We start from the raw sequence: 24,814 nt of genomic DNA on the forward strand, positions 1-24,814 counted from the left end.
TACTGTTTCCCAAAGTGCCTCATTCTGCTCAGTCGAGAGGGGGCGGCTGAGTGGCGCCGTCGAGTCAGAGACACAGTTTCTAAAAACCCCGAGACATCATCAAGAAAGAAGCTGACAGTAAGGAAAGCAGCCCCCCTCCTGCTCCTTCTCCTCTTCCTCCTCCTCCTCCTCCTCCTCCTCCTCGCTGGCACGCTGCCGCTATTCTCCTCTGCTTACCAAATCCCCTCCGTGGTCCTGTCACAATAACCGGGCGGCAAGTGTCAAATCCAACTCTGCCCGCAAAAACACAAATCACTTTAACGCACACAAGATGCGCTCAGTGGAAATACTACTCAAGCTGTTTTTAGCTTTCAGACATGTAGTCATGGCTCTGTTTAAGTCGTTGATTGTATTTAAAGAATAATATAAACACTATGCACCCTCTCTGCCTCCCTTTTAAAGAAAATGACTCCTCGCTTTGATTTCGTAGGACTTAATTTCCCTGCGCGTCTGCAGCGCGTTTAATTGGCCATATCTCTTTAACTTGCGGACAGCATACCCCAGCTCTCCAATTAATAGTCTGCTAACGTCAAAAACAGTTGACCATTGTTTTATGGCTTTGTGTTTTTTTGTGTGTGTTTTTTGTTTTGTTTTTTTCTTGTCTTTTTTTTTTTTTTTCCTCCAGGGCGGTCAGACTTGAATAGGCGCCGGTCTGCTTCAGTCTACCTCTATACAAATACCTCAGTGGAACTTGTGTGGAGCTTCCAGAGTAAAAAGCACAGACCCCAGACGCCCCTGGCTTGCGCGTATACGCTCGCCATTTCATCATCTGACACTGTTTGAAATGTCTGAATCATATTTTATCCATTATGTTAACACCTCGCAGTCCTGAAACGAGCACGTACGTAGACAGAGCAGATGAATGTGCGTGGCCTCTCCTCTCTCCTCTCTCTCTCTCTCTGGCTGAGACAAATGAATGCCAGTTCTGCGGAGGCGCTTGAGGTATGTGTTGCGCATTACACAGCGTAGTAAATCAACCCTTTCTAAAATCACTCTGACGGCGTGGAGCGTCAGGCAGTCCACACAGAATCACTGAGGCTTGGACTTACTTTGCAGTTAATAACTCCGCTCCACTCCGGAGCCCGAGCGTCTACGCTGCAAAAAGAAAAAAGATCAGTCTAGCAGAGTTTCAAACAACATCTTCATAAAACGTGGCTCCCGTTTCATTTGCTCCCAATTCAAGAAAACTTATGCAAAGATTATTTTCCGAATCAGCATTGTTTACAGAAAACCCTCAGATTAAACTCAAGTGGAAGGGAAACAATCTCAGGCTTTTCTTGCAAGGAAATAATTCAAGACTGAATGAGACACAATGTTCAGAGGATATTTTTTACAGTGTACACGCCCCCCTGGATATGGACACTCGTTGTAAGCAACATGGCTTGACACTAAAACACGTTGAAAAGATAGACTTTATTGCTAAAACGTGTAAACATAACATGTACACTGATATGTTTTACTTTTTATTTATTTTATTTCTTTTTTTTTTAATTTTTAGAAATATTCAAGTAGACATCTCCCATATTTATTCTGGTATACTCTGCTATTCTCTTTCCTTATGCTCTATACTCACAATCGTTAAAATAATAAATAAAACGTACAGATTTGTTTATTTCTACAATACTATGTATTCCAAAAAAGCTGAGTTCACGCCTTTATATATATCTTTAACCTCAACTTTTTTTTTAAACAATTTAATTATTATTGATATTAATATTATACAAAAACTCTAGGCAGCATTGCAGTGAAATAACAGTCAGCATCAATGTTCAGTTGAAAAAAAAGTTCACCTCTTGGAGAAGTGTAGCATATGCATTCCATCTTCAATGTCTCATAAAAATATCAAAAAAAAAAAAAAAGAAAAAAAAAAGAAAAGCTCTTCCTTGTGAAGTGCTCGTGTTCCCCCAAAAACACGTTTCAGGGTGGAGAATAAAATATGGTCCTGGTTCAATTAGAAAAAATAGCTGCATTTTTCTTAAATATGTACAACGTTGGTATTTCACTTAAAATGCTATATAAAAAAATAGATTTGCTATGGTGCCCACCTCTGTAGAGAGTTAACAGTGCAATAGAAACCGTATTTCCAGTCCACTCCCCCCTCGACCGCCACTACTTCCTTAAAATCAGCACGAACACTTGCACTCTGAGATGATTGGGTATTGCACCTGTATCCACGTACAGTATTTCTGTCTTAGAAACCCCTGACAATACCACCGGAGGAAAATCTTGTTGATTGACTTGACGGGTTTGCAAGACATCCCCTCAGGAAAGGAGCAAGAGCGCTCAGAGAAACAGTTTCCCTCCTTGATGTAACGTGGCCAGAACCTCACGCCCAAATCCTTCCAGGTGTACACCACTGGGCAGTGCGTATAGGTCCACAGCCACTGCAGAAATTTCCTGCGGGCTTTCTTGCCCACTTTTACCCGCTTTCCATAGGGGGTCTCTGTGAGGTCCAGCTTTTTAATCTCGTTAGGCATGGGCCCCTGCAGCTTTACCTGGTTGTCTGATGCGGAGAGGTTCACCAGCATGGGCGAGCTGATGGACATGAAGTTGGGGTCAAAGTTACTGCCGAGCTTTTTCCTCAGAGTCCTCTCGGCCAAGTCCTGCTCCCGAGGGTCGTACTCCGGGTCGGGGTCTTCTTTGAGGTCGGGCACGGGGAGGTGGTCACTGGGCGATGGACGGAGGCGAAGGTAATGCTGGGAAACTCCAAGGTGAACGCACACCAGCACGTAAAACAGCAGCGTTTGGGAGAGGCCCATAATTCCTCTTGTTTTACGCACGGGCTCTTCTTGCGTAAATAGTATTCAATTCTGTTCCCGGTTACTGTATTCTCTGCAAAGACTAGCCCGGGGCTTCATAAATAGTAGAAGTTCAGTCACCAGCAAGGCGATACTTTTAATAGACCACGTCGGGTTTGAATGACATGGAGCGCAGTGTTTGCTTTTTAGGGCTCCTTCAACTTTGCAATTTGCCCGCTGATGCAACCCTGCAGCGCGGAGCGGTGCCCCTGCTTTGCAGAAAAGTGTTTAGTCTAAACAAAAAAAGCACAAAACAAAATGGGGAAAACGCTATTCACGCTCTCTCCGGCCTCACCCCGCTCCCTTGGATTCACTTTGGGTTTCTTTCGGTTGTCATGGTTACCCCGGGGACTCGAAGCCACGACGAACTGTCTACACTGGATGACAGCGGCGGAGGCGAGAGCTGCATGGAATGAAGTGTTTTCTAAAGGGACAGAATAGATCCGGAGCGTCCCGAGAGAGAAGGGCGCACAAAAGGGTACTTCACCAAGTTTTAAATGTCACGCGCCCGGCAATGAGGGCTGCCTTGGCCAATGTTATTTTTACGCACGGCTTTTATAAACGTGGCTTCTCTTAACGTCGCTTGACGCTCTCAGGTTTGACAAGGTCCCAGGGCGCACAATCCATGGACTAAGGAAATGGTCTGTGCAGTCAGTCCTTTGTGGTATTCCAGCCGTCGATATATGCACCTCACTGAAAATGTCCAAAAACTTAGAGGAAAATGAGCCACAGTAGGATGCAGTCTCAATTTATGAAATAACAGCCATTTATCTTTCCAGAGGATGTTCCAAATCGCACAGCAGTTCTTTACATAAAAGTCTCAGGCTGTAACATTCCCGCAAAACTCTTCGTTGCGCATGTAACAAAAAGCAACGCTGAAAAGCGGCGTTATAACAAATTGCAGTGTCAGTGCATATCAAATGCAAACTGCTGAGAGACAGTTAACGTTGTTAGTTCAGAGTTCCTTTCACTGTGGCATTGCTGAATCCTTTCAGAAAAGCTCCAGGTCCCACTGTTGCTGAATGACGAGAAAGTCCATAATCTGGAGCTTTTTTGCCCGGCCGATTCAATTCCCGAGGGAGCGTCTCCGCTCCTTTGATAACTGGTACAGAAGCTCCTACTGAGCCGCTCCTACTTCAGGAGTCTGAGACACTTGGCGCTGGAGCGTTTCTTTGCTTAGGCACACTGTGTGTGAGTGTGTCTGTAGCGAGTGGTGCTCAGTCCCAAGTTAAATATCCCCCTCCGACGGTACAAAGTGTCATAGGGGCCTGCCCACCCCGGCCACTTTCACTGTGATTGACAGCCCCCCTCCGGGCCGCCCCCTCCCCTCACAACGTGGAAAATATCAGCCACAATTACAACGATCAGCTGGGTCCTAAAGTACCACCTCCAGCTTTATAATGTAATACTGCCCAACGTGAACAGTGTTATGCATATCACAGAATTTCTGAAATCTCTGCAACGGTTTTCTCTTGCGCTTTTCATCAGCAGAGTGTCCCTGATGCACTAATAGGTTCAATACGCTATTAAGACTCAGCTGAAGCGTTTTAGAGTTTCCTCGTGCTTGAACTTTCCCATGAAATTGATGGGAAACGTTTAGGAGTTTGTCTACGGAAAAGGGGCATCACATTCCACCTTTGTTCGTCAGCATTTGGGTCAGGAATTAGACGGCTGAACTCAGGGGTCACGAAATAGGCCCGTAATTAAAGGCTATAAATGGCTATGGATAACTAAGCGGTACCTTTCCCATGCTAAGCAGTTATTGAGCCGTGCTGGACTTTTAGTTTCTCCCATAAGCCCCTAAAAACGGCTCAGGCAAGTTTTATTGGCTATCATGTCGATTTTTAATTAACTTAATTTAAACATTAGCCATAATATCCCACAGTTAACCCATACTGAGCCGGTATCTAAATAAAGTCCATTTTTAATGCAAGAGAAGCAGTGACGAAGTTGACCTCCAGTCTGATCACACAGCAATAAACTTAATTTTAACTTTAAAATCACACAGAACAAAATTGTTTTATTCTCGTTTTCATCATGACTCATCAGAAACAAACATAAAGGGCTTTAAAACTCAGTTTAGATACGTTTACCCAGTTGATTTTTTTCCTGGCTTTTGGTTGTTGTATTTATCCTGCCTATCTTTGGATCGGCTGGCAAGGATTATTGGATAGTTCGACTTGTCATTGTGCTTGTCTTTTGTAGTGGTCACTAGAGGGCGTCGATCCAGCACGGTGTGGATCAGCAGCCAGGGGCTCCCCAGATACTCCCAGTCTCTCTCTGTTTGACTACTTATATTTGTATGCATCGGGAAGGAATGTGCACTCATAGTTCAGTTCAAGTGATATTGCTCACCAGCACTGGATTTATTACACTCAACTGAAGTTATTAACCTGAATCATCCCCACTATGAGTATGATATAAAAACTGTCCTGCTGGAGGGTTTTTGCCTCAAGAAATGCTCTAATTTTAATGTCTAGCATGATTACCAAACAACCACACTGAAAGAGTTGCAGCCTTTTGCATCCTATGAGTAAATTCCCACTGACTTGTCCAGCATGTGTACAGACAAAGTCATAATCTGGTTAATGACTGGGGTCCCAGTGGAGACAGAGCTCAGTGGGCAGCGGGGACAGTAAGGCTAAGCTGGCTACTGTAGAACTGGCCATTTCCATTGTCCTCCTCCACAGGTCTTGGGATGGTGGACTGAGAGAAAAAACCACATGCAGGGAATGACACTTCCCTTCCTCCTTGTCTCAAGGACTAACACCGATGAGGAACCTAGCAATGAGTCCACCCCCATCTCCTGGCTAATTACTGGAGAAAAAGACAAGGAGAGGAGAGAGGAGGGGACCATTGACCACGGAGGGAAGGCGTGGAGGTGGTGATGATGTTGAGTTAGTGGGGGTGAAGGCAGAGGAGGTGGTGATGATGAAGGTGGTGGTGATTTCAGCAAGAAGAGGGTGGGGGGCGGGGCAGCGGCAGCAGTGGTGCCGGATGGCAGTTTGCTGTGGAAAGACTAATTAAATAATGCCATAAAAGGACCCCGGCTCGCTTTAACGAAGCCCGTCAACCTCTGACGAGTGGGGCTGGGACGCTGGGATGGGGGGTGGGACACACCATGGAGGGGAGAGGTGGGGCCGGTGCTGAAAATTGGGCTTGTATAACAAGGGGACTTAGCTCTTTGGTTTTGCAGTGATTGTTCACGCTCCCTTAGTTCTCAATAGGGCGCACGGTGAGGGTGCGTTGGGGGGCAGCCCTTAGGCACAGATAGGACCCCCTTCTCCCCTTCAGCTGTGAATGCTATACACACATACACAAACACATACACACACTAACACCCCCATGGCTCTAGACAAAGGCCTCTACCCAAGGTCCATGCAAGGGCTTATCCAGTGCAGGGGCACAGCAAGGGGCAGGCCTGGCCAGACTGGCTGACTGTGCCCACTGGGGACTGGTAGAATGGCACAGGGGGGTGGATGGAGACGGACAGCTTGGAGAGGATAGAGGGGAGTAAACAGGAGAGACTCATGAAAAACATCATCAAGCAGATCTGGACCAACAGAATCGACATTGTTTTTGTATTACATATCTCTTTCTTGCTGCATTAAATAAGGTAATGCCAGAAGATAAGCAAAGTCAGGGGATTTGGCAAGGTGCTCTGGCCATTTGGAAATAGTCTTGAGTGCCAGAGATAGTGCAGCTCTTAAATCCCCAAGCCCCCCTCCCTTCAAATCAACAGATATGCCTGGAGCATGCCTCCTAATTAGTTTTGTGTTGTGACGTCTCCAGCAGAACACTCTCTGTTGGATCTTTGGCAGGCTGACAGATTTCAGAACCAATCTGAGCCTTTGTGAGTTTTTTGAATTTGTCAAAACAGCAGAAACGGTATTTTTAACTAAACATTACCAAGAACCACACGTCCGGCAATGGAACTGTAGCGCATTCATTTTGGCAGTAAAATCCAGTATGATATCTAATTTTTTGTAATAGCTGTATTAAACATGATCAACTTATTGTATCTTTGGATTGGATGGATACATATCTCTTGTCTTGAATATGCATACAGTCCATCTCAGAACAATTCAAAACAGAGAGGCTCACAGTGCGAATAAATAGCTTTTAACCATTGCCTGTCAATATTGCATTCCCTGCTGCCCTCGCCATCTTCTCCAGTCTTACTCCCCTCTTCTCTCTCCTCCATATTTGACTCTGTCTCCGAGCTTTAACCCAAAGCAGATGGCTTGGGAAGAATGTCAAAAATCTGTCTCCTGTTAACGCTACTTTTGAAGCCCCCTCTACATTTTTTTTTCTCTCCCTTAAAATTCATCATAAAGTTATTTTTGCAAAATGCCCAGTAAACAGCATCAAAGTGATATGTTTCCCCTTTCAGCTGATGACAAGGAGAAGAAAAGAATACAGCACTTAGCATATAGCTTTTCCCTCTAAAAAAAAGAATCCTACACTGCATTGATGTGCAATCTGAAGTCAATCTGGGCACGGCCCTGCATCCTGTGTTTCTACTACAGCATTCCAGTCGTGATGGAGAAAATACTGCTCGATCCTTGATCACAGGCTGTGATTAATGGTGATCATATCGTAGACGGCTCAGTGGCTTTGTGATGTGATGGCGGGGCCCACTTTGAACGCAGGGACTGATGAACTCAAGCGAAGCCAGAAAAACATCGCTGTGGCGCACACACTCACTTGGAATATAAATGTTTTGCTTTAGATTTTGTACACGTTCATTCACTCATTACAGGCGGTTAAGACTGGAATTTGTCCATACTGAAGACGTTGTATAGTAGAGTATATGCAAAGACCATGAGTCAACAGATTCTTAAAATATTCTACTGATGGAGAAGTACGGATGCACAATATCGCCTGTTTATCAGCTATAATGAAATGGTACATTTGACAAATGTACGTGTATCTACTTAGAGTCAGTATTTTGGGCCAATGGGGTTACTTGGAGTTAGGTATTGTTAGTTTCCGTAAGCCATTCCCCCTCTTTTTTTCATGAATCACTATTCTACTGTAATACTGCCCAACAGCTCTTAATTAGGAAGGTTGGTGTGACCTCACGGCATTCCAGAGTGATTACTCTTATTCAGATCTGTCAAAGTTAAAATAAAAGAAAAGCTTGGAACATTCTGTGTTCCTCATCTTTTCTCCTCTTCTTTTGTTTTATTTGTTGCATCCCATTTTGGAAGGGTAAGAGAGTACCCCATCCTTTTTCTTTTCTCTGCATCTCCTCCTCCTCCTCCTCCCTCCCTCCCTCCCTCCCTCTTCGCCTTGCACCCTAAAGCAGGGAGTGATGAGGATGGAATTAAATTGATCACCGCCTTCCGGAAAACAACAGGAAAAAATAGCGCATTCCGAACGCCAGGAGGGCGTTCCTCCTGGTCTTCCCTATGGCAGGATGACATCATTGGCCTGCTGCCCAATTCCCACCGTTCACAATAGGGTCACTGTTGCCTTCTCCACGGTGGCACAACAGCCAAGGGAGGAAGAGAGACAGAGAAAGCAAGACAGAGAGAGTGAGGGATAGAGAAAGAAAGGGGAACAGAAAAAGGATGCCAGCAGTGTTAAGACCTAAAGGCCTGCGCTTTACACACTGGAACACAAACACACAAACGTCTTCAGACAGCCATGCTGACCAGCACTCCGCATTCCTCTGGACAGACTTGGCATGCTGAAGACATCAAGCTGTGTTTGAATGGATGCCATGACAGAGATATGAGAGTTGTGATAGAACATCGCAGTTTATTTGGATACTTAATTCATGTGTTTTCACGACTCATAGCTCCTCATGATTCCGTCTGTCTTTCTAATCTACTTTCTCATCAGTGAAATCATTGTGGGTATGCAGTATTGATCACGCTGTGCATGCTTGTTGTTATTAAATAGTTTCCTGGGCTCTTGGTTTACACAAGATGACAAATGGAAAAGTAACTTTAATGGAATAAAGACTAAGACAAAACTTAAGTTGGAATGAACACGTTGTTTCAGAATCCGCAGTTCCACTTTAAAAGATCAACTTTTGAAGCATAGTTGTGTCAAGACAATGTCATTATCCTTTTTTATATTGCTAACTGGGAGTGATTTGATGTAAAATGTGACCACATGTCTTTCAGAAGCTCTGGCCAACTTAGGTAAACCCTGACCGCAAATGCTGGCAATTCAGCCTTTGTCCCAACCACTAAGCCATTGTGTTGCCACAGGCCATCTTGTCGAAATGAAACAGTTTGCCCACAGCCACTGACCACAACAGATGTTCCCTTGCCTGACACTCTCCTCAGCATGTGTGTTCTGTTGAGTCTAGAGCCAAGATACTTTCATAGACTGGCACTGCGTAAGAAAAACAAAGGGAGGGAAATTCTACGATGGCGTGTTCATTGGTCTGTTACAGCATTCAGATTGAGGTAGCCCTGTTTAAACCTGGCAGCCTGTTAAACCGCATTAAAAAGCTCCTGTGTCCTGGATGGAATGCAGTCATATAATCACTGCAGGTTGCACAGGCATGATGGAGCGCATCAATGTTGCGACCTGAACGAGTCCCGCCACCCCTAACCCCAATCAAGCATGTCGACAAACGCGCAGCGCTGGCCCCTGCTGCCCTTTGGCCTTCTGGTATGTTTGCAGAACACGCAGGAGGGTAAGAAGGTGACAGCCTGCTGAGATGCCAGGAGGACTGGGAAGGCCTTGGGAAATGTCTCGCCAATGTGTGAGCGCACACTGCCGCCCAGGGGGTGCCTGCCTGCTTGGGAACCGGACGGAAAAGGATTGGGGTTTGACAACAGGTTGAGTGTACGCTCAGAGAGATAGTTTATCCAAGGGATGTACCAGATGTTGACTCACGCTGGTTTGCTAATCGGGAGCCACAAGCCCCTGGAGCCATGAGTAAACAGGAGCGTCTGCCTTTTTCTGTCACCACAGGAAAATGGAACTGGGCTTGAATGGGGGAGTGGGATACATAATGAAAACTGAAGGAGAGTAATGAAGTGACAAAGTCATGAGAAACTGAAGCGGTGCTGTGGTGAAGAGCAGCAGAAAAATAAAAGCATAAAGCCCCCTTAGACTTCAACCTCAAACTGCTTATGTCTCAATCAAGGATTGAGGTGGTTTTTTTAACTGGGAACTCAGTGGGAATTGGGAACACCCTTTCCCGCCCACCTGTCATTGTGAATAACAGTCTCTTCTTAATTTATAAGAGAGGAGCAGTAACAGTAATAGAAGCACAATTAAAATGGTACTGACAGGGTTCTACAGAAGTATATCCAACAAGACATTCTTCAAGAATCCCCATCTTCTTTCACAAGTCAACCTTTTATTCAAATAGCTTGATTATAATTCAACTAGTTGGTTACGGCAACAGTTTGGCCAAAAGTTAAACTGGAAAACCTTGAGCTACTGGCACAGGTAACTATGAAGCAGGAAGTAGACAGCAGATAGCACTCTCCATACGCAGAGCAGCAGACAGAGGCTGTTAAATGCATTTACACACCAATAACTTTCACAAGTCAGAGGGCCCATGAAGGGAGAGAGAGAGAGAGAGAGAGAGAGAGCGACAGCAAACTACATGGCCAAGTAGATCAACAAGGAGCTATTGATACCAGAGATCTGTGCTGGTGTTAGTCTGACAGTCAAACAAGATCACAATTGTGGTTTGTGCCAATAACCTTGTTGACCTTATTTAACCTTGGATTTGGCGAGTTGAGAGCTCAGACTACAAGTTGTCCTTTCACAAAGAAAATTGGGAAATCCATGTTTGTGTGAGGGCACTGTGAATCTGACTATTGAAATACATTATATGGCCAAAAGTATGTGGACGGCAGTTGGTCATGGTTTGGCCACACACGCCCTCTTTGTTTCAATTAAGCAATATCTTAAAGTTATAGGTTTCTATGATGTCAAAGAAAATTGGGTGCATCCAATTTTGTGGCAGAAAACCCTTTCATCAAGATGACATTGCTCTCATGCAATAAGTCTGGCAAAGAAGTTTGGTAAAGGACTCCTTGACAGTCCTGCACGGAGCACTGATCTCAACCACAGCTTATGCTTTCACAATCAGCTGGAACCACAAGTCGGGCCTTATCATTCAATATCAGTGGTTGAATCAGTTCAGCAGCACAGGGATTTATTTTCAAATGGCAAAACTACAATTTGCATAAGGTGCCATTAATGTATCACAGGTCTTTATTCTAGGTTAGCTCTCTCTAATTGCTTGTAATTGTACTTCTATACTTGTGAGGCTGTTCAGGTATGTGATAGGGGATGCCACGGTGGACATAAAACTATAATGAGACAGACAGACAGACAGAAAGAGAGAGAGAGAGACAGAATGCAGGAGCCGGGCACCTTTCTTAGTCTGTCTGGTAACAGTGTGTGTGTATACATGAATGTGTGTGTGTGTGTGTGTGTGTGTGGTGTAATTACAGCCAGGTCCCCGGCGTGGAGCCCAGTAGAAGTATCGTCAGTCTGTCTGTGGCATGCGGTGGTGCTGACCTTCCTTCTCTCCTCTCCTCTCCTCTCCTCTCCTCAGACCTGGAGACTCTGACTGGCCTTGGCTCCACCAGGCACCCCACCCCACAGCACTGCTCACACACAGGTGCTAGAGGAACAGCTGGCTGCTCACTGTGTGGGTATTATGTTGATCACAGTGAAGTGTGTGTGTGTACTGATGATTCTTTATGTTTAAAAGATACTGATGCAACAGGCTATATAGATTATCTGTTACCGTCATTGTTTTGTAAACCTGTCTCAGCATGAGCTTTGACTGATCCATTATATCACAATGTGAGCATTTTGTGTCAGACAAACCAGGGATCAAACGGGCTCCAGACGCTATGTACTTGTCTGATTGTCTAATATTTGGTCAGTTGATCCAACTGTCCACCTCTTACATCTTCATGCTGGGCTGGGTTTGGTCCTCAGCAGGAACGGGCTCAGGGCCTTGAAGATGAAGCCGAGATGGACGTGCATGAGCTAAGACCAGAGAAGAAGAACGGGGGAGGATGGTGGCAGGTTCATTGTAAGTCATGAAGATCCCCTGAGGAAGTCCAGTCAAATCCAAATTCTGCACAGCACTGTTGTCTATGTGTTTGAGTGAGCGCTCATTTATTCCTATATGCGAGTCTATTGCTAACAGCCCTCAAAGTTTATATGTCAAAGAGTGCGTCGGTACAGTTTTGCATGCTTGTTTGTTTATATGGTGTAAGTGTTTAAGTGTGTGTGCAATCAACCAGTCTGGAATGTATCAAGACATCGTGAATCCTGATGATAAACGTTGTGATCCCGTGCTACATGTGCTGCATGCTCAAGGCACGCTTACCCAAACCCTGAAAGCCTCTGGGGTGATTCTTGTCAGTCATCGTACAAAAATTAGATGGAGAGAGATGGCTGATGTCTGGTTGAGTCTGTTTCTTAGGTCATCAAATATTTGATGTTCAGCATTAGACTCAGTACGAAGATAGAGATGTAGTTTCATGGGCAGTGATTTTAGTTTTATGGAAGGGGAATAAAAAATGTGTTATATCTCAATAATTTCCTTTCAGTACCGCCAGATTCATTGTTTGCATGGAATTTTTCAGTCTTTAGGTTGTTCTGTCTGATCTTTGTTTTCAACTTATCAACGTATGTAGTGACAGCAGATAAAAATGTGCCTTTATACCATATTAATGTTAATTAATGTATGATGTGGTCCCTGATAAACAAATGACCAAATAAAAATAGTAAATTAAAGTAGGTATGCAGTACATCTGTAAAGCACAAATGTTTCTTGGCAGCACTAACCAGGGAGACATCAGAAGAAACATTTGAAACAGTTTAAATGTCGTTAAAATATTTATGTTTGAGATGTAAGATGAAAATTTATCTGACGTTACTTAGACAAACATGTTCACGAATGAGGTAATATTTTAAAGTCTTCCTTCCTCACGCTCTGACTTTCTCCTGCAGGTCCTAGATACAGATGACCAAATAAAATGCTTGAATAAAACTGCGCATTTGTCTCGGTTTGAATTTCGTTGGATTTCTTATAACAAACGCGTGGTCGTTTAATGCAGAAACCGGAAAGGGAATTAGTGTTGTCAGTTATGCTGAAATATTGAACAACGTTGAAGGAAAAAAGTTGATGAAGCAATAGAAAAATGAGCACTTAAGGAAGTTTGGAAGGAACTGAGTAGCTTTCATAACCAGACTCAGACACACAGACAAACATGAGTCTACCAGTACACATACTAAAGTGCAGCTTTAATATACTGATTAGATAGATAGATCTCTTTATTTATCTAGCTGTGAACACAGATAACTCAGGTAAACATTCTGTGTGTGTGTGTGTGTGTGTGTGTCCACATGTAAGCCTGCAAACCCCCCCTCCTCACGGCATCCAGGGGGATTTATTTGACCCCTTATTGCCAGCGGTGAGCCTGTGGTGGAGATGAAAGCATGCCTTCCCAGTGTGGCCCCAGTTTCTATAGCTATGGACACAGACTCACACTGGTCGGGGACAATAGAGGGGCCCTGCCACTCGCCCCTGCCAGAGCCCTCTCCTCTCCCCACCCCATCCGTCACCGCAATCATATTTTCAAAACAATAACACAGCCGGGGGGGTGGGCATGATTGAAGTGTGTGCGTGTTTGATCTGTTGGTATGTGAGTGTGTGTGTGTGTCTATGTCCTTTGTGTGCATGTGTGACGTTATTTTTAGGCATGCATTTGTTTCATCTGAGTGTGAACATGCTCGTTTGACTTGAAGTATCTGTAGGTGTGTAAATGCATGGTCTGTGTGTGCATGCATACTTTTGTGTGTGCAGATGCAAGTGTGTGGCTGTGTGTGCTGCGAGCCGGGCCTTTGATGGTGTGGCCGGAGCGTGCCTAATGTGACTGCTTGCTGGGGTGTGGTGGTGGTGGGGGGGGGCAGTGTTGAGCCTCCTGCCCTCGTACTGTCTACCCTGCAGTGGCCCAAGGCTCCCCCTGCAAACTTGAAAGGACCGAAGGAATCCCCCCCTAAACCCCCCGACGCCGCCCCCCCCACATGTTTTCAGAAGGCATGACATCATCCTTTGCACAAAGGGGGCTGGAGCTGGGGTTAATATGGATGTTTGAGTGAATGTGTGTGTGTGTGTGTGTGTGTGCAGGGTACAAGGCCATTGGTCACACAGCATTTGGCTGAAACACTATTTATCCTTTCTTTTATTTCCTCATGTTTTCTGGATTCTCACTCCTTTTATTCCGAGGTACTGGAATCCTCCAAGTCCAAACTCACATGCACACACACATTAAACTGAGCCGGTGCTTTTCTCTTTTTTCTTTCCCTTCTTTTTAAGACCCTTTTATGTCAGTGACTAACATGGATTTGATCCTAAATGTCTATGGAAGGAAAATAAATTGCTTTCAGGTTGTTTGCCAGACTCATGATACCGAAACTGAGTACAGAATACCCTCGACTGGACCTTTACTGCCCTTTCCTTCTCTCATCTTTGTCTGATTCTTAGTTGTTTTTTTTGTCATCAGTGTTGGATCAACCCTCTGGCTGCTCTGCATGAGCCACCCAACTTTCACTGCAGATTCAAGCTGTTGTTTTCCCCAGCATTCAAACACAGGGCGGTTGAGGGAAGTCTGGAGCACTTTCAAACAAGCCGGTGTGGTACATAACTGTGCAGACGATGACAAATGGTTGACCATCGGGGGCTGCAGTTAGACTCCACAAGGATGTAGGATGAACTGTTTTTTCTTTGACCTCCAACATGAGAAGTTTTACATCAAGATGTTTCCATTTTATGTAGCCAAACTCATGTAGGTTCCCATTAGAAGCTGCGCATTAACAAGAAAGCCAGGTTCTATGTATGTGATTGGTTAATGATCAAATGTTCCTTTGCTGAGTATAAATGTGCACATACCTCAGCAACTGGCACTCCATTTAATTGTGATCGACTGTCTGCTCAGGAGCTATTTTGGTCAGTGACAGTTAAAACGTATTTAATTACAAAAAACAGCTTGAATCAATATATCAACAAATGATTTAATCAGATCTCATTTACTAACTTCTACTTAAGCAAGTAATCAAAACGGATTGACAAATGAAGGCAAAATGTCTGAAAATAAGACGTTTTCCTGTTGGTGTGTTAATTAGAAGCTGAGAATACACACCTTAGTGGCAGTGAGGGTTGTGGAGGGCAAAGACACAGTCAAAGCCACCAACATGGCTAATGTCATGGCCACTGAGTTGTAACTGCCGCTCGCAACACACACACACACACAGTTTATGTTTTCATGCCCTATGGGGACATTCATTTCCTGGAGACTTACTCAAACCATAACCATAACCATTACTTGCCTAATCCTAACATTTTCCCTAACCTTAACCTCAACCTTTAATCAAGTCTTCACCCTAAAATCTAATCATTTACATTATGGGGATTTGCACTTTGTACCCACAAGTACTCACATGCAACTCTGCAAACATAATTTTGTCCCCACAAGGTAAGTAAAACATGCACACACACACACACACTCACACACACACAACTCAAACAGAAATATGTGCTCAGGTTTTGCATTTTGCAGACAGATACATAGAAGATATACATGCACTCCTCACACACATTTCGTGATTACTCTAATGCCTGCCCCCCCCACTCTTACAAGTGTTGCCTAGAGGTGAGGGCTCGTCGCCCTTGCCTAGTTAATGGGCCGTCCGTTTGCCAACTGTTCCTTTGAGGGGGCCGGTGCATCGGGCGTCGGAGCCGGGATTTGGGAGGGAGGGCCGGTGCCGCTGGATCAGACAGATGGAGGGGGGTCCGGCTCCATTCATTTAGCTCTATGAGAACAACAGAGCCCAACTTCAAACAACAAGGACACAACCTGCTGGCCCCCATCATCTACGAGCATGTACGCAGACATACGCAGACACACACATGCCACAACACATGCAAGCTTCTGTTCAAACGCACATGTGCCTTTATTAGAACTTTCACAGCTTGTGTTTGATTTAATGTGTCAAAGATCTACCTCAAGGACATAATCTCACCACCCAAAGATAAAATTGTCACTGTTGGTGTCCACACTGTGTCTCCAGGTTGTATGACACACACTTGCATGCGTGTACACACAAATATGCACCACACAGTACACACATATGCACATGGGGGCATAAAAACACAGGCTCCACAGTGCCCACCCCCATTCCCAGCCCTTCTTTCTCTGGGACTCCCTCCGCTGCTACCACCCAGGCCCCCACCCCTCCTGAATTCACTGGCACTTCTAGAAAGCTCCGAGGCGCCAGCGGAGCGGGGCTCATCTCTTGGGAACAATAAAGCCAGATCTTCATAAAAACTTCAAAAAGGCCTCGCCAAGTGTTTTATAGGTGCTTTAAAGGTTTATGGGCCCTGGGGAAGGAGGGAGAGAGAATGAGAGAGAGAAATGAGTGATGCAGTAGTGGCAGGCTTCACTTTTCCCACCCAGTGTACACAGACACACACACAGAAACACACACATGCCAGCGTACATATGCATATATGCAGCTGCTGATCTGCCAGTAAGTGCCAGGCTGAAATCGGCTGGTGGTAGGCAGGGTGGGGCAGCAGGCGGTGGTTTATATGAGAGGGAAGCGAGGGAAACAGGTGATCAGTGGGTGCAGAAATGGAACTGACGAAGAAAGAGGGATGCCACTGCGGCATCAGCAGAGGGCTTTCACAGCTTAACTAACAGCTACACTGTGTGAACATCTATTTGTTCTGAAGCATATGTGAGAGGTGTTTTATCTATATTTAACCTGTTTGACTGAAAGGCACACGTCTTCATCCTGTGTGACAAGTTTAAGCATCTGTCTATACAAGAAAGTTGTGCATGTTGGGGTTCTGATTCATGTAAGATGAGGTTAAAGGTTTTGTATGTGTTTGTGTCACGACTGAACTATGGACCAGAACCCAAATGCACGTTTCTCAAAGTTTCTAAATAAAGTTTTTATTCACAAAAGTACCAACTGAAAATCACTCGTCACAGAGGAAAATATCTACACTGAACTAAGAAACAAAAACTCATTAGACTGAAGCTCAGCTAAGAAAATGAACAGAAAATCACTAGAACAAAGTAACAGAATAACAAGACCTGACAACAGCATGGAGATTACACTGATTGCCTGAGACAAGACAAACTGGCGCAGGACAAAGGGAGACGAGGACTATATATACACAAACAAGGTAAGGGCACAGGTGGAAACAATCAGGGCGGAGACAGGTAATCCCAAAGGAGGGAAAACAGACAAAAGGAAAAAGCAAAGCTGACAACAATAGACACAGACAGGAAGTAGTGACAAAATAAAACAGGAAATCACAAGACAACATAGACACAAGACAAAACTGATAACAATGTTTTCTGGACATGACAGTTTGTATCTAACCAAGGTGTAGACCAACCTTTTGGCCCATAATCTCGAACGACCTCAGGAAGGGTCAAGTTGAAGAGTGTGGGGGTGGGGTACTCTGAGATGGAGGAGATTACAGCCGGAAGCCTGCTCGCTTTCAAGAGGCATCGGTTGCTGTTTTGCAGGCAGATCGGTTTAGCTGCACACAAACTGGAACACGAGCTCAGTTTGGCCTCTTCCACTTCCAGTACGGATGCTTAACATCCTCTGAATCCTCCTTCTCTGCCAGGGGAGGTGCTGATAAAATCACCTATCAAATGATTCTCTCAGACACACGACTTCACTCTGTCGCTGCAAATATTTTGATGAGTCACAAGCTGGTGTGCCCGAGCTAAGCACACTACACTTTGAATCTCTTTTATGAGGATGAATAGCCACTATTCAGGGTGTTTTTGGGAATGTTTTCTTTATAGGTATTCAGATATATACCAGAGGTTATATTTAGCTCGGGTCCTCCTGGAGTCAGAAGGTTTAAAATTAGGAGGTGTCAGAATTCCAGTACAATTCTTAAGTTACTGTCAGTAAACGGTAAAGGGCTGCTCTTAAAGGCATAGTGGCTTGTAAAGAATGCATTACAGCATGATTTGTGTGTGATAAGCTGCTCGGGAAAGTGTGTGTGAATTTGTCTTCATATAGCACAAAAGTGTAAATCCTCGACATGGTATACATGTGCATTTACACATCTAAATATCAACATTCCAGAGTGCATGTGCCGCTTATGTGCACCAATGTGTGTTTTTGCGTGTGTTTGCGAGTGCATGCGCACATTAGTGTTTGTAGGATCTGTTGACAGGGAAGCACGCAGCATTTTATTTGCTCAAGGGCTGAAAAAACACATGGTGCTAGCAAGTGAGCGCCGCGATATGAGCTTGCTAAAAGCAACCTGACCAGCCAGGATTCAACCCTGGGATCATGATTCAACTGGACATTTTAACACACAGTATAGAAACAGAGCAGTGCAACATAAAGCTTGATTAACATATATTAAAAATAGTTCTTTGTACCAGTACTCACTACAAGTACATGTATGCCGACAGTTTTAAAGTTGAACAGTGTTGACGGGAAAATCAAAGCCCAATGCCTCACCTTACCACAGCGATGCACAGGTGTACCCCAGAACACCGTGGCACAACTGCTGGGTTTAGTTACAAGTGGAACAAAGCACACTTCTGAGCACACCAAAACACAATCGCACTGGTTGAAACACACTTTCTAAATCAGGTTTTCTCTCAGTCTGGATGGAGGCCTTAGGTTGCTTACCATAGAGAAGTTTAGTTCTCAGAGAAGCACACAGTCGAACTGATAAAGGACCTGAGCAAATGTGCAACTAGTAAACATTTTGTGTCAGTCATGTTGAAGAGTGGGACCCTCTTTTCCTTTCAGTGTGTTGTTTCTGGTGCTGCACTCTCTTCATGAGCTATAGTCTCCCTCTCACCTGTATTGTTAATCCAATCCCTTTTAATAGCAGTGGAATCCTCAGACTGCTAGTATCTAATGAGGATAACCGCACTGAATTTGGCAAACTATATTTCAGTTCTACAAACATGCACATATCATCTTTACAGTACTGCATTAAGAACGTAAAGCTGATGTATTGCACGTCACCCTGAAAATGGTGGAGGGAATCATTTCTGGTGCTTGCTACTCACTATGTTGAGTATTTTCCTAATGCTGAGCCTAAACACTCTTCAGACCCGTTACAAAATTGATGGTAAAAACACTAGCTCAACATAAGCAATAGTAACATCGTTGTTCATCTCTGGTGAGTGCACGCCGCAGGCTTTATGTGGCCATGCCCACCACTTACACTGTGAGATCCTGTCTGCAGCTGCCCACCATTCAGTTTTCATCAACTGGGTGGCAAACACTGATGAGGTCATTGCAATGTAGCTGCAGGAACAAGTGCACTCTATTTGTCCTTTGCTCTCATTCATGTCAAATGAATGACCGGCTTTTGGGAGTGTATCATACATGTGGATGAAACTGCAATCCATAAAATATAAGCCCCAAAGAAAATCTGATCTGCACACAGTTGAAACACAATCCTGCTATACTCCTTATGGCTGATAAGGTGTGCCAAAATATATATATCATGCATACTAGGGGAATTTTAAGCTCTTGGACTGAGTCACTGTAGTTGAGTTAACGCGTAAAGTCCTATTAAGTGGTCTATCTCTCAAAGAGGAGGTGTAAAAAGGTCAGTATCACATAAAACTGTGCTATTATTGCTCAGTGGGACACACGAGGGTTAGAAACTTCCTACACTCGTGTGCGGAGATCCGTTAAAAGAGAAGAAACCCACATAAACAACCGAGGCTTTTATTTTGTAATATTCATTTATTGTTCAATAAAAATAGATTTTAAAAAAGTGACGTGATGTCTCCTTCATGACTTCGCCTGATGGATCTGCCAACAGCTCCTTGTAAACATGGGGCTTTGCTTTATTTTTTTTTTGACTGGAAAGGGAATTTAACGCCCCTCCCCCTCCTCCCCTTCAGCGCAATGTTAAGATGGAGTCCTGTCTATTACTTCACTCACGTTTGACCTCTGACATGATGACATCCCCACATTCACTTTCTTTCACATTTAGGGCAGATACAGTACATTCATTCCCTGGTCTTGTTTGTATATGTACATGGGTCGGTTTCTGGTTGTGTGATTACTTTTTGCAGTTGGTCCTCATAAAAAAAAACAACAACAAAAAAAAAAGCTTTTAACAAGGTGAATAAAGAAGACATCTAAGCGCTAACACAAGAGTTCAAGCCATTAGTAAAACCAATTACAACATCAGTTTGTCTTAAGACATCTTTATACAGTAGTTACACGTGAGCACATCATTGGAAGGAAACTATATGGTGTAAACACTTGGAGAGACATCACTTGTTAACTCCACCTGTGACAAGTTCCACAGCAACCTGTGAACCTGAAATGCTACAGTTATTGAGGCCAGGTCCACTGACTTCACCCATTAAACGCTCCTCTTATGGACCTTTCCCATGCTACATTTGGAGATGATGTTTTAGAGCAGGAAAAAGTGTTTATCATATACTGATAAACAGTAAATGTAAAAAATAAAATAAAATAAAATAAATAAATAAAACACAACAGCCTGAAGTTTGTGAGAGTGTGCGATGTGGAGTTTGCTGTAAACAATGAGCAGACTGTTCTGTTTCAGATGTAACGTTGGGAGGTTTCACACCCTGTCTGGTGGGAACAGAGGGACCAAAACACAGCGCAGGTTTCCAAACATTTGTTAAAAAGGATGCTCTAAGTTGTTAAGAGGCCCAAGCAAAACTTAATGCTAACATACTGTATTATTGCAAACATGACTCAGCTGTTTTATTATTATTGTTACTGGTTTTATCTTGTTTATTATTGTTGTTGGGCATGTTATTTTGTTTGCAGTCTTGCAATGTTTTAATCCTGGTTAAACTGTGTAAAGCACTTTCTAACTTGCTTTGAAAAGTGTCTTATAAATAAAGATCATTATTATCATGATTATTATTGTTATTGTTGTTACTGATAAATTTTATTTTTAAAAAGCTACAATTGACATATTTCAGGGAGAAAACATTTTTGACAACTCCACTGATACTTTGTTGACTGAAGGGATCCATTGATGTGGTTTTTAAATTCTGATTCATTTACAATAGATATAGAAAAAAATGCACAATCACTCTTGTCCATGACAGCATGCTTTAATCACCAGTGTTTTCGGCTAGCTTTTGATTTACTTTTGATAATACTGCGCTGAAGCTTGCACTGGTGGGTGTCACATTTTGGAGGGAGGTTGGCTGTTTCAAATGCTTTCATTTTTCAAATCGCAATTTGTCAGAACTAAGCGGAAATCATAAGGAAGATCAATAATTGGGGTTTGGTTAACAAGACTTCCTGTGTTACCCATGTCTTGTTTAACTCCTCCCTCAAGTTAGGAAGGCGACTGAATGACTGATGCCTTCACTGACCTCCATCAATCATGGTTCGTTCAGTCTCTAAAATATATTTCTAGCCATCTTTTATTTATAACTTTCATATGTAACTCATTTTAAAGCAGTTTAGGAGACAGTCTACAGAGTCCTCTTCTTTGCTAACAAACACTGGGCCTCTTAATAACTTGAGTCATCCATTCCACACTAGAACCCCTTTGGGAGACCCTGTTCTAGACTGATGGGCACCAATTTCTGATGGATCTGGGAATACTACTGAACCAAACACAACAAAACACTGAACTGGTTAACTAGGGTTTACATGCTCTTTTCCATCTATTAGAAAAACTGTCAGATATTGCTTGTTTTTTTTTCTCTGATGTGGAAATCCAGATTGGCTGGTTTTAATTTTGTGTTACTTCACAAAATGAGATGATCGTATTTGTTAGCTACACTGCGACTGAGTCCACAGAGGATTTGTTGCTGCGAAAGAGAGGAAAAGAGCACCAGAGAGCCAGTGCCAGGTTCTGAGAGATGCAGCCTCCACCTTCGTCCTCCTCCTCTCTCTCTCTCTCTCCCTCGTCCTCTATAAAAATCTCTCTTCCTTTCTTGGCGGCTTAGCCACCAGACAGTACAGTGGCCAAGAGCAGTTGAGTGACAGTCTGATGGGCCAAATCTTCGGGCCGATTGCGTCCCCAAGCGGAGACGCCAGCCCCCCTCTGTACTTTCGCTTCCTTCCTGCCCTCTGGGCCGGGTCCAGAGCCCACATCCTGGGAACATGGGGCCGGGCGGCTGCAGCCGACAGCTCTTTGGGAATGACACAATGAGAGAGTTCATAGGAAAAGCCATGTCCGCGTGTGGCTTGGGAGGAGATGATGCTGCCCATGTCGTTTTGGCAACACGCACAGCACGATGTGCCGACTTCAATCATGCCAGAAGTCAAAGTGATGCTCCATTAATCTTGTTCTGCATCACGATCTTTTCCTCAATGATTTCTGACAGCACGAGAAAACTTTCTCTTTGTTCTATTTTGCTATTGTTCATTTGGTGTCCATACGAGGGTCTCTGATGTTCATAGAAAAAGGACTTTTGTGCGGGAGAACACATTTCATGAGAACCGAAGCTTTTCTGATAACAAGAACACAGCAGAAAATATGACATGTTATAGCTGCAGTGGTGGACAGTAACACCACAGTGAGACACCAGAGTGTAGTTTAGGAGCCTGTTAGGATCCTGTTTGTACAAATGTAACAGCTCTAGTTTCAACACACACGGACTGAAAGAGAATCTGCTCAAGGCAAGAACTCTGAAAATAATCTCATTCTCTCTCCTGGAAGGTTCACACTGTGGTGGCCCGGCTGTGTTTGAGTGCTAGCGGTGAATACTCCTTAATGCGAACGCACAGTTTGCCCCTCAGCCAGGGGTTTTGGAGCTCCAGGGGACAGAAATCATCCTGAAGCCACTTTTCTCTGTTGTCTACAACCAGCACCAGGCCAAAGTGCTTTAACTGTTCAGTACTGTAGTACACACACTGTTCCTGTTCACTGCCGCCTCCGCCGCTACCGACCATGCGCCGAGACACGCTGTTCATCTCCTGCACAACCAGCTGGACCATCTCCTGCGCTGATGTTCCCGGAGTTACGCAAAGCTGAAATGCAGGAGGAGAAGACATCATGTCAAAAACACAGCAACAGTTTGAAGGTGAACCATCTCAACACGTCAGACCATTTCGATACCTTAACACTGGTTTCCTTTGGCAGGCCTGTGTGGTACTGTGGATACACTCTGAGCGTGGCATGACAGCCCTTTCTGACAGCAGCAGGTGATGGCGAGGAGAGTCTCTGTGTGCCGCTGTCCTGTGATAACGTACGAGCTGGTGGAAGCTGTGATTGGCAGTGCTCAGCTGAGCAACAGCGGTCCACGGACGAGGGCCTGTGCCATCTTCGCTGCGGTGAGGAGGAGGGCGAGGGGCAGAAGCTGTGGTAGCAGTAAGGCTGGTGGTGGCCTGAGGTGCTGGAAGGAAACTCCAGGCTGCTGGTTCTCACACAGAAAGCCTGTCTCTTTTCTGTGATGTGCAACAGCTCAATCTGCCTGCTGGGCAGGATGAAGTCACTGTCAAACGGTTCTGGAGCCCCCCTTCTCCTTTCCCCACCACACCTAACTCCTCCGCCTCCGCCACACCGCTCCCCTTCCCTGCTGTGCTGCAGCTCAGAGGCCTGGAGGACGTCTGGTGTGGAATCCCTTAGCGTTCCCCCTCCGCGTCCACCCACTCCAAGACACTTTCCTCCTCCTGAGCTGCTGCCATCACTGCGAAGGAAGCTGCGGGGCTCCAGTGGTGCAGAGGACAAGAGGGGTGAGGGGGGCAACAGGTCCAGCTCACGAGGACTCTGGGCACGGCTGGAGTCATAGTCACTGTCTGTGGTGAGGAAGACCTCAGAGGAACCCTCCTCATCTGATAGTCCAGCAAAATCTGCACAAAGCAAACAAAAGTACTTTGATGGTGCACACTGGAAAATAAAATAATGACAGTCTGATCGAAATAACATCAGAAGCTTTTCTGTTAATGTCATTTTTTCTGAGTTGTACATGAAATCCTATGTTTATTTTTGGACATTTTTCTGTTAGGAGCACTGATTCTGACCTGAATGCTTGCGGCAGGGTTCGGGTGAAGGCATAGGGGAGGGCATGAAGTCTGGCTGAGAGGAGGTGGATGGAGGCTTCTCGGGCATCACTTCCTTGGAGAAGTCAATGATCCAGCTGATGGATATGCCTCCCGTTGGCTGCTTGTAGCGGGCGTACTGCAAGGCGTCCATGATCCACCTCGCATCACGCCAAACCTCCTCCATTTGCTGTTGTAGAATCATCAAGATGACAACAATTCATCTAAATCCATCTCTCCCAAAAATACTAGTCCAGATGCTGCAGCAGCGTGTGTAAATATAAATATATATATTCCATTTTCCTTTGCAGGCTGACTGAATGGTCTCACCTGCATGTGTTCCTGGACCTGCTGGTGTTTCTTCTTAGCAGCAAGGAGCTCAGCCTCAGAGAAGGCCTCTCTCAGAGCCTGCTGGGACATGAGGGACTCCAGCTCCAGCAAGGCTGATACTCTGCAGTACTGGCCGATGAAACTGGGGCAGTAAGCATTAAAGTGTACTGTGGGAGAATCCAACAAGAAAACATGGATGTGAAAACACTTGGAAAAATGGATTTGGAAACAGCAGTTGGTGTCAAATATCGGTTTTACATGAAGCAGAACGTGAACTCGTTTCTGCTTAAAATCTGATATACTGACCCAGTTCAAAGATCTGCAGGGGCAGGGTGAGGAAGCCAGAGCGGGGGGAGTATGGGTTATTCTGACCAGGAGCGGTGCACACCTCATCTGAAGGTGGCAGGAGGAGCAGGAAGGACACTTTCTCACCAAACTCCAACACTTCCTGGCTGTAGATACGGAAGTCCTGTGCCTGGACACAGAGACACGTGATATAAATCTAACCTTAAAACAGTGACAGAATGCAGGCAACATTTTCACTCAAATCTTATTCTTTCAGTTTAATATGTGTGCAGGGTTCTTTTTGCGCAAGGATACCATCATCAAGACCATTAGGCTCCTATTTATCTTTA

The 24,814-nt window shown here is 44.6% G+C and overlaps 2 protein-coding genes across 2 annotated transcripts in view; both read right to left on the minus strand.

Annotated features, from left to right (window-relative positions):
* Positions 1–1,493: 1,493 nt before the first annotated feature.
* nog2 (noggin 2) lies at positions 1,494–5,122 on the minus strand. Its single transcript, XM_046378174.1, has one exon. The coding sequence runs from the start codon at positions 2,796–2,798 to the stop codon at positions 2,163–2,165; it is 636 nt and encodes a 211-aa protein (XP_046234130.1). The 5' UTR covers positions 2,799–5,122; the 3' UTR covers positions 1,494–2,162.
* Positions 5,123–19,581: 14,459 nt separating this feature from the next.
* LOC124052802 (ankyrin repeat and fibronectin type-III domain-containing protein 1) overlaps positions 19,582–24,814 on the minus strand; it is a 46,523-nt gene continuing 41,290 nt past the window's right edge. Inside the window, exons 16-20 of the mRNA XM_046377477.1 lie at positions 24,486–24,654; positions 24,180–24,346; positions 23,832–24,039; positions 22,927–23,660; positions 19,582–22,838 (exon numbers count right to left, since the gene is read on the minus strand). Coding sequence (XP_046233433.1) covers positions 22,530–22,838; positions 22,927–23,660; positions 23,832–24,039; positions 24,180–24,346; positions 24,486–24,654 — 1,587 coding nt within the window. The 3' untranslated portion in view covers positions 19,582–22,529. The remainder of the gene's footprint in view (positions 22,839–22,926; positions 23,661–23,831; positions 24,040–24,179; positions 24,347–24,485; positions 24,655–24,814) is intronic.

Source organism: Scatophagus argus, chromosome 21 (genome assembly GCF_020382885.2).
Source record: "Scatophagus argus isolate fScaArg1 chromosome 21, fScaArg1.pri, whole genome shotgun sequence".
In the NCBI taxonomy this organism is placed as follows: Eukaryota; Metazoa; Chordata; class Actinopteri; family Scatophagidae; genus Scatophagus; species Scatophagus argus.

What these genes read in the sequence shown, in the direction of transcription:
- nog2 (XM_046378174.1), bottom strand. Translation starts at nt 2,798, where the DNA reads ATGGGCCTCTCCCAAACGCTGCTGTTTTACGTGCTGGTGTGCGTTCAC.